Below are 12180 nucleotides of genomic sequence, written 5' to 3'. Positions count from 1 at the left end.
GTCATCATGTGTTCAGATTCCAGTTCAGTATTATTATCATTACAGTCATTTACATCAAATAGCAGGCAGGATTTAGTCAATGAAATGTACGAAACACTGTTCCAACTTAGTCATTTGGGCATTCTGGTATCATCATTGTTGTTTGTTTGGGTTTTTTTTTGTTTGGTTTTCATTAATTTAATTTAATTTTAATTTTGGAGGGATAGAGAGCTCTGGTCCATCCCCCGGTACAGTAGGTGGCAGTAATGCACCTTTTGTTGGATGCCATCCGCCATAAAACCCCAAAAAGAAGAATAAGGAGAAGGAGGCTGACTTTACGACAGTTTCCCAAACACACAGCCGTCTCGCTTTACGGCCCAGGGAGTCGCTCGCCCAGCAGCAGCAGCTAGCCGTCAGAAGGTAACTCTCTGAAACTCTGAAGCGTGGCGCTGGTCTGCGCCGCTTCTTCCGGGACCTTTGCGACCCGCCGGTCCGTCCGGCTGCGCTCAGAAAAACTACTTTTCATAACAACAACACCACGCTACTAGCTCGCGCTCATTAGCATGCTGCTACACGGGCAGCTAGCTGGCTAAACGGCTTCCGGTGTTTTCTACAGTTCGATTATCTGTTACGACACGAGTTAAATGAGAGAAGAAGAAGAAGGGAGGGTGACGTCATGCAGACGTCACTCCTGTGATACTACAGTGATGAAGTTTAGGTGGAAAATCCGTTGGCAGCAATAACTGAAGTACAAGTACTGCATTCCAGTGCAGTTTGTAATGTACTTGTACTTCACGTGAGTAGTTCTTCTTTATACTGCTTTTCAGAGGTAAATATTGTACTTTTTTGCATTTGTACGAACACTTATTATAAAAAAGTGTGTGTATATTAGTTCCCACCATCAAGATGGACAGAAGTACTTTTAACTTAACTTGTCTTTGTGCGGTTTCTTTTTGGACGATGTTCTTGAGACTTTTACTGCCTTTAAAGTATCTGAGTATTTATCCACCACTGTGACCCCCCCCCCCCTCCCCCCCCCCCAGGGAATGACCATTGGCCCACCCGGTGCAGAGGTTCTGCGAGGTGGACCCGTGAAAGCCCTGATCGTGGTGAGTGTTGCTTTTGTGTGTGTGTGTGTGTGTGTGTGTGTGTATGTGTGTGTGTGTATATATATATATATATATATATATATATATATATATATACACACACACACACACACTGTATATTTGTTCCCATCCCTCTGTCCTCGCCCCAGACGGCGCTCCTGGCTGTGTTTATGCTCCCACTGCTGAGGGCTGTTGGCTCGAGGGCGTTGTCCACGTTGTCCACGTTGTCCACGTTGTCCACGCTGTCCACGCTGTCCACGTTGTCCACGTTGTCCACGTTGTCCACGCTGTCCACGTTGTCCACGCTGTCCACGTTGTCCATGGCGTCCGAGACGTACGCGTCGGGGACTCACTGCGCCGCCTTCGTCACCTGTCCCAACGACGGCGTGGCCAAAGAGTTGGCCAGGTGACTACATAACCCCCCCCCATATATATATTATATTGCATATTAATGTCAGATTGTTCACCTCGTGGTCGTCTTCCGTCCCTCAGGGCGATCGTGGAGAGGAAGCTCGCCGCCTGCGTCAACATCGTGCCCGCGATCACGTCCGTGTGAGTTTTTCTACATATTGTTTGTGCAGGAAACACAATATTATACATTAAAACACAATATTATACTATACATTAAAATACAATATTATACATTAAAATACACTTTTATACATTAAAACACAATATTATACTATACATTAAAATACAATATTATACATTAAAACAATATTATACATTAAAACAATATTATACATTAAAACACAATATTATACTATACATTAAAACACAATATTATACATTAAAATACAATATTATACTATACATTAAAATACAATATTATACATTAAATTATACATTAAAATACATTGAAATACAATATTATACATTCAATTATATATTATACATTAAAATACATTGAAATACAATATTATACATTAAATTATATATTATACATTAAAATACATTGAAATACAATATTATACATTAAAATAAAATATTATTCATTAAAATACAATATTATACATTAAAATACAATATTAAACATTAATTTATATATTATACATTGAAATACAATATTATACATTAAAATACAATATTATACATATTATACATTAAAATACATATTATATATTGAAATACAATATTTTACATTAAAATACATATTTTACATTAAAATACAATATTATACATTAAAACATTAAAATACAATATTAAACATTAAATGATATATTATACATTAAAACACACATTAAAATACATAGTATACATTACTTATAAATATGACTCAGGGGGTTTATTAGAGTCCTTTCTGTCCCTCAGCTATGAGTGGCAGGGGAAGATCGAGGAGGACAATGAAGTGCTGCTGGTGAGTGTTGTCAGGCTGCTTCATGGTCCTAGTGCTCCTGGTCTCATCAATACCGTTATTTATTATGGACCACTTCTGTAGAAATGTTGCTCTTTTCTGTATGTTTTAATTAAGAATTAATAAGAAAAGAAAGAAGCTTTTTGAGTTTCTTGCATTAAGACATAAATGGACAAATGAAATGTAGCCAAAGCGTGGACTCTCCTCACATTAAATATTCATAATCCTGTAACGTGGATGAATTAAATAAACCTCTTTGTGGCTAGTAAGTGTTTTACAGACGTTTGATGTGAGAAAAGCACAAAAAGAGGATCACGTAAAGGGTTAAAATGACCTCGACGTCTTCTCTCCCTCCAGATGATTAAAACCAGGAGCTCCAAGGTGCCCGCTCTGGCCCAATACGTCCGGTAGGTTCCTTATGAGTACAAAGAAAAGCTCTGCAGGAACAGAGCGTGACTCCTCCAGTGACTCGTGACTCCTCTAGTGACTCCTCCAGTGACTCGTGACTCCACCATTGACTCGTGACTCCACCATTGACTCGTGACTCCACCAGTGACTCGTGACTCCTCTAGTGACTCGTGACTCCTCCAGTGACTCCTCCAGTGACTCGTGACTCCACTTGTGACTCCTCCAGTGACTCGTGACTCCTCCAGTGACTCGTGACTCCTCCAGTGACTCGTGACTCCACCATTGACTCGTGACTCCACCATTGACTCGTGACTCCACCAGTGACTCGTGACTCCTCTAGTGACTCCTCCAGTGACTCCTCTAGTGACTCCTCCAGTGACTCGTGACTCCTCCAGTGACTCGTGACTCCTCTAGTGACTCGTGACTCCTCCAGTGACTCCTCTAGTGACTCCTCCAGTGACTCGTGACTCCACTCGTGACTCCACCAGTGACTCGTGACTCCACCAGTGACTCGTGACTCCACCAGTGACTCGTGACTCCTCCAGTGACTCCTCCAGTGACTCGTGACTCCTCTAGTGACTCGTGACTCCTCCAGTGACTCCTCTAGTGACTCCTCCAGTGACTCGTGACTCCTCCAGTGACTCGTGACTCCTCTAGTGACTCGTGACTCCTCCAGTGACTCCTCTAGTGACTCCTCCAGTGACTCGTGACTCCACTCGTGACTCCACCATTGACTCGTGACTCCACCATTGACTCGTGACTCCACCAGTGACTCGTGACTCCACCAGTGATTCGTGACTTCACCAGTGACTTGTGACTCCTCCATTGACTCGTGACTTCACCAGTGACTTGTGACTCCTCCATTGACTCGTGACTTCACCAGTGACTTGTGACTCCTCCATTGACTCGTGACTTCACCAGTGACTTGTGACTCCTCCATTGACTCGTGACTTCACCAGTGATTCGTGACTCGTGACTCTTCCAGTGATTCGTGACTCCACCATTGACTCGTGACTCCACCATTGACTCGTGACTCGCTGTGTCCTCTCCAGCTCCAACCATCCCTACGAGGTGGCCGAGGTCATCAGCCTCCCCATCGACCAGGGCAACCCGCCCTACCTCAAGTGGATCGGGGAAGTCGTCCCCGAGTAGCGACTCGAAGGCACGAGCATCTGCTCCAAGACAGAAAGATGTCCATCATGTGAATAAGTGACTTTTCTTTTGATGATTTACAACTCTATAGATGTTCTTAGCTCCTGAATGTTGTTGCCCTCTAGAGGGCGGCAGAGGGCTGCGGAATAAACCTCTTTACAACAAAGTGGAGGACTTTTCTTTTCTTCTCTTCTCTTTGAGTTGGTTTGCAGCGTGTTCTTGGTTTACGGCTGCAGGAGAGTTGCATCTCCCTTATCTTCTTATTAATACTCATGTAAGCTTACAGTAAAGTACGACTCCTCTTTTTACTTTTTGCTTAGTTTTGATTCTCGAAACGCATCAAAGACATTCAGATGAGACCTTTTAATATTAGTTATCGCAGAACATATAACAAACACTATTTGAGGGGAGAAAATAAATATGTTTTTGAGATATTGATAACGTTTTAGTTTTGACTACATCAAAGTTTCTTTATAGTGCAAAACAATTAAAGTATATTTCTGAAATAATTGAGGAAAAAGGAGCTCTTTGTCGTGGATCCTTTTCAGTTTTTTCCTTCAGAATCAAAACATATTAATGGCCACAAGGGGGATGAGCTCCATGGAGGCTTCAACAGCAGCTGATTAGAACCCATCAGCGGCCGGTCGACGGCCCTGCAAGGCAAATATCGAACATTTAGAACGTTTCATACACGAATAACTTTCTTTGCCTATTTTTCCATCTAATTAGAGTTGAATTTACTAAATGAACATCACGCTGTATTGAAGAAGACTTGAAACTAGTAGAAGGGGGTTAGGGCACGCTCTAGGGAGGAAGGGTGGATAGAGGGAGGAGGTGAGGTAGAATGGGGATAGGGTACGCTCTAGGGAGGAAGGGTGGATAGAGGGAGGAGGAGAGGTAGAAGGGGGTTAGGGTACGCTCTAGGGAGGAAGGGTGGATAGAGGGAGGAGGTGAGGTAGAAGGGTTAGGGTACGCTCTAGGGAGGAAGGATGGATAGAGGGAGGAGGTGAGGTAGAAGGGGGTTAGGGTACGCTCTAGGGAGGAAGGGTGGATAGAGGGAGGAGGAGAGGTAGAAGGGGGTTAGGGTACGCTCTAGGGAGGAAGGGTGGATAGAGGGAGGAGGAGAGGTAGAAGGGGATTAGGGTACGCTATAGGGAGGAAGGGTGGATAGAGGGAGAAGGAGAGGTAGAAGGGGGTTAGGGTACGCTCTAGGGAGGAAGGGTGGATAGAGGGAGGAGAGGTAGAAGGGGGTTAAGGTACGCTCTAGGGAGGAAGGGTGGATAGAGGGAGGAGGTGAGGCAGAAGGGGGTTAGGGTACGCTCTAGGGAGGAAGGGTGGATAGAGGGAGGAGGTGAGGTAGAAGGGGGTTAGGGTACGCTCTAGGGAGGAAGGGTGGATAGAGGGAGGAGGTGAGGCAGAAGGGGGTTAGGGTACGCTCTAGGGAGGAAGGGTGGATAGAGGGAGGAGGAGAGGTAGAAGGGGGTTAGGGAACGCTCTAGGGAGGAAGGGTGGATAGAGGGAGGAGGAGAGGTAGAAGGGGGTTAAGGTACGCTCTAGGGAGGAAGGGTGGATAGAGGGAGGAGGTGAGGCAGAAGGGGGTTAGGGTACGCTCTAGGGAGGAAGGGTGGATAGAGGGAGGAGGTGAGGTAGAAGGGGGTTAGGGTACGCTCTAGGGAGGAAGGGTGGATAGAGGGAGGAGGAGAGGTAGAAGGGGGTTAGGGTATGCTCTAGGGAGGAAGGGTGGATAGAGGGAGGAGGAGAGGTAGAAGGGGGTTAGGGAACGCTCTAGGGAGGAAGGGTGGATAGAGGGAGGAGGTGAGGAAGAAGGGGGTTAGGGTACGCTCTAGGGAGGAAGGGTGGATAGAGGGAGGAGGTGAGGTAGAAGGGGGTTAGGGTACGCTCTAGGGAGGAAGGGTGGATAGAGGGAGGAGGTGAGGTAGAAGGGGGTTAGGGCACGCTCTAGGGAGGAAGGGTGGATAGGGGAGGAGGTGAGGTAGAAGAGGGTTAGGGTACGCTCTAGGGAGGAAGGGTGGATAGAGGGAGGAGGAGAGGTAGAAGGGGGTTAGGGTACGCTCTAGGGAGGAAGGGTTGATAGGGGAGGAGGTGAGGTAGAAGAGGGTTAGGGTACGCTCTAGGGAGGAAGGGTGGATAGAGGGAGGAGGAGAGGTAGAAGGGGGTTAGGGTACGCTCTAGGGAGGAAGGGTGGATAGGGGAGGAGGTGAGGTAGAAGGGGGTTAGGGTACGCTCTAGGGAGGAAGGGTGGATAGAGGGAGGAGGAGAGGTAGAAGGGGGTTAGGGTACGCTCTAGGGAGGAAGGGTTGATAGGGGAGGAGGTGAGGTAGAAGGGGGTTAGGGTACGCTCTAGGGAGGAAGGGTGGACACAATTGACATTGTACGTGTGCACAAACATGGAATTTGACTCCGCTTACATGAACGCTCTCATCATACAACATATTTAAATTACAATTACAAGTGACAGGATAAATATAAAGACATTAAAGACAACAATATCAACATGTATGTACAATATAAACAACAACAACAGTGAAATGGGGATGTAGTGCAGAAAGGTGGTGTGGTTTTGGGGTACAGTGCTCTGTAGCGCCCCCCAACTATAAAGAACTCGTCACAATACAATCAAGAATAATTTGATTATTATTATTAGTGTTTTTTTTGTTGTTTTAAGGTCGTTCATTATTGTAATTTTGAGTCTAATGGGAACAAATCACTGTGAGAAAGAAACAACAAATTCCTATTAAACTTTCCACATTCAACAATAGTTATAGTTGCTCACACACAGACACACACACACACACAGACACACACACAGACACACACACACAGACACACTCACACACAGACACACACACTCACACACAGACACACACACAGACACACACACAGACACACACAGACACACACACAGACACACTCACACACACACAGACACACACACAGACACACAGACACACACACAGACACACACACACACAGACACACACACACACACATGCACACACTCATATGCACACACACATACACGCACACACACACACGCACACACACACACACACGCACACACACCTCCACCATTGATGTGGGAAACATTTTTTGTTTTCTTGATAAAAAATGTATTTTATTTTATTATATCACAAGAAACAATAATACGTTTGTTCATAACTTTTATCCAGATACAACATCGTTCAGCTGCTCATTAAACAAACCACTTTCCGGACCCCGGTGTTTCATCATCGTTCGTCACTCTCAAAACCAATTTGAACACTTTGCACTCGGCACCAACGATGACATGAAAGACGTGCTCGCTGTCGCCCCCTGGAGGCCAGCGAGGGAATGGACGGCGGCACAGTGGATGAAGCCAGCGTTCCACATTTAGGGATTTATTCCGTTTGACTTGTGTAATGTTTTCATTTATGTACACAAAGGTTTTATCATATCATTTTTATAGTTTTCTATTAGAAACATAACAGAACTTTAAAATCTTCCTCGGGGCGTCGGTCTGGATCTCTGCCGTCTTCTTCCTGGTCCTGCAACAACAACGCAGTCCACATGAATCTGGTGCACCACCACGCACACAAAGAAGACACAACAGACACACAACACACAACAGACACACAACAGAGACACAACAGACACACAACAGACACACAACAGACACACAAAATAGACACAAAGAAGACACGAAGTTTCCAATAAAGTCCAAAGGAGGAAACAAACAGGACCTTCACTTCGGAGACTTTGATGTCCATAACTTAACATGTGTAGTACTTTTGTATTGTTTTTGTTCATGCACACACACACACACACACACACATACACACACACACACATACACATACACACACACACACACACACACATACACATACACACACATACACATACACACACACATACACATACACACACACGCACACACATACACACACACACATACACACACACACACACACACACACACAGGGTTGACATGGAAGTGCATGTGTGACATCAGAGAAAATGTATTTTTGCCTGTATATTAAAAACTAAAACAATTCTTAATCTCAGCAAAGACATCATTCTCATTCTCATTCTTCCATATTTTCATATAAATAATAATAATAATAGCTCTGACACGTCTTTAAAACATATTGAAATACCAGCGGGATGCGATCAGTTCTGTAATAATTATGATAATTACATCATCACTTCAATCATCAACATTATTATTACGTATTTATGTCTCGTCTCCTGTGGAGAAAAAACTTCGGGTAGTTCCGTGTTACGTTTCTCCTCAATAAGAACAATAAGAAATCTGTCCTGAAGGTTTGGAGACGACGAACGTTTAAATTTTACTGAAATAAACCTTCATTGTTTCTAATTCTTCCATCTTCATCTCCTCTTCATCTCCTCTCTTCTCTTCTGGAGGAAGTGAAGCGTGTGAAACGGCTTACAAGCCGCTTCACACGCTTCACTTCCTCCAGAAGAGAAGAGGATCCTAAAGAGACGTAAATATTGAAATGCGTGAATGTCTGAATTCCATTTAGTTGGTATCTTGCAGGCCTTGCGGGGTCACGGGGTCACGGGGTCAGAGCCGTGACCCCGTGACCCCCCGTCTTACCGTTTCAGAGCAGCGAGCAGGGCTTCTTCTTGACCTTGGTGGGCTGAGGGCACAGCACGGCCCGGATGGCCTCGTCGAACACCGTCTTCAGGCCGCGCTGAGTCAGAGCCGAGCACTCCAGGTACTTCACCGAATCTGGAGCCAGTGAGGTGAAGGTCATGGAAACATCCCATAGACACGACGAACAACAACGCTACTGAAACATCAACCGAGGAAGAGAATTCCCCTTTTTATTGGTACGACGATGCACGAGGCCACGCCCCTAAATGCTGATGGCCACCACTCACCGATCTCCTTGGCCAGAGCCAGGCCCTGAGGGTAGGTGATGGGGGCCAGCTTCTTTTCCTTCAGCTTCTCGATGGCCTCCTTCTCGTCCCTCAGATCCAGCTTGGTGCCCACCAGGATGATGGGGGTGGAGGGGCAGTGGTGGCGGACCTCTGGGTACCACTGGACCGGATGACCAAGCCAAAAGACCCAATGAGAGGTGAGAGGGGGAGGGGGGGACGGACACAGAGGGAAGAGGTTTGGAGGGGAGGAAGACAAGGAAAAGGGGGCGGAGCCAGACCAGAGGAGAAAGTCTTAGAATGCAAAAATACAAGTTCTCTCCAGCAGGTCCACGACACATTAGACCACTACTAAAAGTGAGATTTTGACTTTATTAAAAACTGACTTCCTAAAGGGTTTACTTGACTTTTTACCTCTTTTTAAATCCTGAACTTATAAAGGTCTTGAGACGTAACAGTTTGAGCCTCTGGAGCACCGTAGATGTGTGTTGAAGGACTTGAGTCTAGAGGCTCTGAAGGACCTTGTAGATGTTACTTGGTCTTTAATGTGAGTTCTTAAAGCTGGACTTGGACTCTTGAGTTGGACGTCTGTCGGCAACATTCAGGAGGTTCTCATCCAGCGTTCGTAGCTCCACCGACGAGACCACGAGATCATCGACGAGGAAGTACGAAGAACTCAAGAACCCAACGAACACGGAACCTCCCACCAAAATCTAACCGAGTGGTCTTTGTTGGCTGAACCTTTATTTTGAAAAGACAGTCTGCTTTTAAGAAGCGGGAGTAGACACGTGTTGTTTGACCCAAGTGGAAAAAATGTGGCCCGATCTTTTTAGGGTGTCATGTTCCACTGGTGGCGAGCGAGGGCTCACCCATTGGATGGTGGCAACCATCCAATGGGTGAGCCGGACGGGGTTGTTTATGTCATTTGGCATCTGCTTTACTTTTAATCACGTTTTTCTTTTAAAAAATATCTAATTTTCTTTGACCTCCATAAAGTTTGTTGACCCCGACGCGGTTGATGACGGCTGAACGCCATGGAAACGGGACGCAGCTTCACAATGCTCTGAAACTGATGAAGAGGAAGAGGAAGAACAGGTTTGAAGTCGTGTTCGTACGCTTCACTGAAACATTCAGCTTCCTTGTGCACGTCGTGTTGTGCACGTCGTCTTGTGCACGTCGTCTTGTGCACGTCGTCATGTGCACGTTGTCTTGTGCACGTCGTCATGTGCACGTCATCTTGTGCACGGTGTCATGTGCACGTCATTTTGTGCACGTCGTCATGTGCACGCTGTGTTGTGCACGTCGTCTTGTGCACGTTGTCTTGTGCACGTCATCTTGTGCACGTCGTCATGTGCACGTCATCTTGTGCACGTCTTCTTGTGCACGTCGTCTTGTGCACGTCGTCATGTGCACGTCGTCATGTGCACGTCGTCATGTGCACGTCGTGTTGTGCACGTCGTCGTGTGCACGTCGTGTTGTGCACGTCTTCTTGTGCACGTCGTGTTGTGCACGTCGTCTTGTGCACGTCGTCTTGTGCACGTCGTCTTGTGCACGTCGTCTTGTGCACGTCGTCATGTGCACGTCGTATTGTGCACGTCGTCTTGTGCACGTCGTCATGTGCACGTCGTCTTGTGCACGTCGTCATGTGCACGTCGTCATGTGCACGTCGTCATGTGCACATCATCATGTGCACGTCGCCATGTGCACATCATCATGTGCACGTCGTCATGTGCACGTCGTCATGTGCACGTCATCATGTGCACATGATGTGCACATGATGACGTGCACATGACGACGTGCACGTCCCATTGTCTTCCCCCGTTCAGATTTGGGTCGTTCATTGTTCTTTTGGCCTGTACGCCCATAACTTCCTCTTTTCTCCGACTGAAATGTCTCTTCATGAACATGAACTCTTAAATTCTTCTCCTACCAACTGATCTAATGGCACCACAATGGCGCCTCGTTGCTATGGTTACATAGAAGTCTATGAGGAAATTACCATGAAGCGGGGTATGCTTTAGGACGGGGCTACAAGGTGATTGACAGGTCGCTGCCGTTACCACAGTCCACAGACCAACTGGTGATGTCACGATTGGGTCAAATTGGTGAAGATATTTCAGATTTCAGTTTATTTTTTTGCTTTGTAGTGCTTTGAGCTCTCAGGGCCACCGTACTATTGGCCCAATGAAGTCTCCACGTCTGTGTTCAGTGGAGTCGACCCTTTAAATTAGAGGAATTTAATTATCTGTGACAGCCCAGAACAAATGTCAAACAGTCACATTTGTAATTCCTCCTGCAGAAACACAGGCAGCTTTTTCACTCCTGTTAAAAATAATAATATATATTTGTTTAATTATTGTTGCACGACTACGACTGCTCTTTAACGTCATTTTAAGGGCTTCGTTGCCGTGTCCTTCTCTTCTGTCCGTCCTGCACACACACATGCAAACCCACCTCCATCCCTCTGATTGGTCGAGAGGCAGCAACCGGATCGTTGTTTTATTTATGTTTATGAACTGACACCATAGATATCAGCAGACCCACCTTGGCTCTGACGTTCTCGTAGGACGCCGGGCTCACCAGAGAGAAGCAGATCAGGAAGACGTCCTACAGGAGACACATGGGACCACGAGGACTGTTTACGGGGATATTATGATATCCATGCAACAGAATGATGATTGTTATGGCATTAATGACCCTTTAAGATCTGCTTCATTTGACCCAACCATCTTATTTTAGCGTCTTCACTATGAACGACATTGTGTGTGTTACCTCACGATGGAAATTCCACCGTAAATTGTAAATTATTTCTTGCAATTATGGTTTTCAATTCTATGCCATGTATGCACCGTGAAAACCTCTAACCTCTGACCTCTAACCCCTAAACCCTAATTCTAACCCCTAACACCTCTTTTTTTATAATTTAAGGGGTTTTACAAAATGATGTAAACATGTGCAACATGGTGGAGTTTTGGTGGAGGCTGAGTTTGAGTTTGAAATATGATTATGACGTTGTAACGCATGCATTTCGTTCTAAACTGCATTCTCTCTCCTGACCACCAGGTTGTACAAAAAAACAAAAAATATATAAATGAAATATTTTGTGTTTTAGGATAAAAACAACAAAAATAAAAGCTGAAGAAGAAATACCCTTTGTGGCACAAAATGATGCTTTAAAAAAGAAAATTAAAAGGTCCCCAAAAAAGGATCATCTTCTTCTAAATGATACACTTGATCATCTTAAACATTGCAATCACGTGTGTGTGTCTGTGTGTG

General features: G+C 45.4%; 2 protein-coding genes across 6 annotated transcripts in view; one reads left to right on the top strand and one right to left on the bottom strand.

The window, feature by feature from the left end:
• Nucleotides 1–283: 283 nt before the first annotated feature.
• Nucleotides 284–4171, top strand: LOC117730923 (protein CutA homolog). Of its 5 annotated transcripts, XM_034533014.1 has the most exons (8): nucleotides 284–399; nucleotides 1023–1088; nucleotides 1238–1313; nucleotides 1377–1494; nucleotides 1581–1640; nucleotides 2400–2445; nucleotides 2800–2849; nucleotides 3903–4171. In XM_034533014.1, the coding sequence occupies exons 2-8, from the start codon at nucleotides 1026–1028 to the stop codon at nucleotides 4000–4002; spliced, it is 513 nt and encodes a 170-aa protein (XP_034388905.1). In that variant the 5' UTR covers nucleotides 284–399; nucleotides 1023–1025; the 3' UTR covers nucleotides 4003–4171. The 5 variants fall into 5 exon arrangements, with proteins under 5 accessions (XP_034388905.1, XP_034388881.1, XP_034388914.1 ...); XM_034532990.1 differs by having other exon boundaries at nucleotides 1238–1494; XM_034533006.1 differs by lacking the exon at nucleotides 284–399 and adding an exon at nucleotides 410–775 and having other exon boundaries at nucleotides 1238–1494.
• Nucleotides 4172–7167: 2996 nt separating this feature from the next.
• The window catches only part of rac2 (Rac family small GTPase 2), a 15406-nt gene continuing 10393 nt past the window's right edge, over nucleotides 7168–12180 (bottom strand). The window contains exons 4-7 of the mRNA XM_034532978.1: nucleotides 11449–11511; nucleotides 8908–9067; nucleotides 8621–8755; nucleotides 7168–7547 (exon numbers count right to left, since the gene is read on the bottom strand). Of these exons, the coding sequence (XP_034388869.1) occupies nucleotides 8625–8755; nucleotides 8908–9067; nucleotides 11449–11511 (354 nt within the window). The 3' untranslated portion in view covers nucleotides 7168–7547; nucleotides 8621–8624. The remainder of the gene's footprint in view (nucleotides 7548–8620; nucleotides 8756–8907; nucleotides 9068–11448; nucleotides 11512–12180) is intronic.

This window comes from Cyclopterus lumpus, chromosome 1 (genome assembly GCF_009769545.1).
Source record: "Cyclopterus lumpus isolate fCycLum1 chromosome 1, fCycLum1.pri, whole genome shotgun sequence".
Classification (NCBI taxonomy): domain Eukaryota; kingdom Metazoa; phylum Chordata; class Actinopteri; order Perciformes; family Cyclopteridae; genus Cyclopterus; species Cyclopterus lumpus.
Note: the sequence above shows the minus strand (reverse complement) of the source record. Positions and strands in the feature narration are given on the sequence as shown.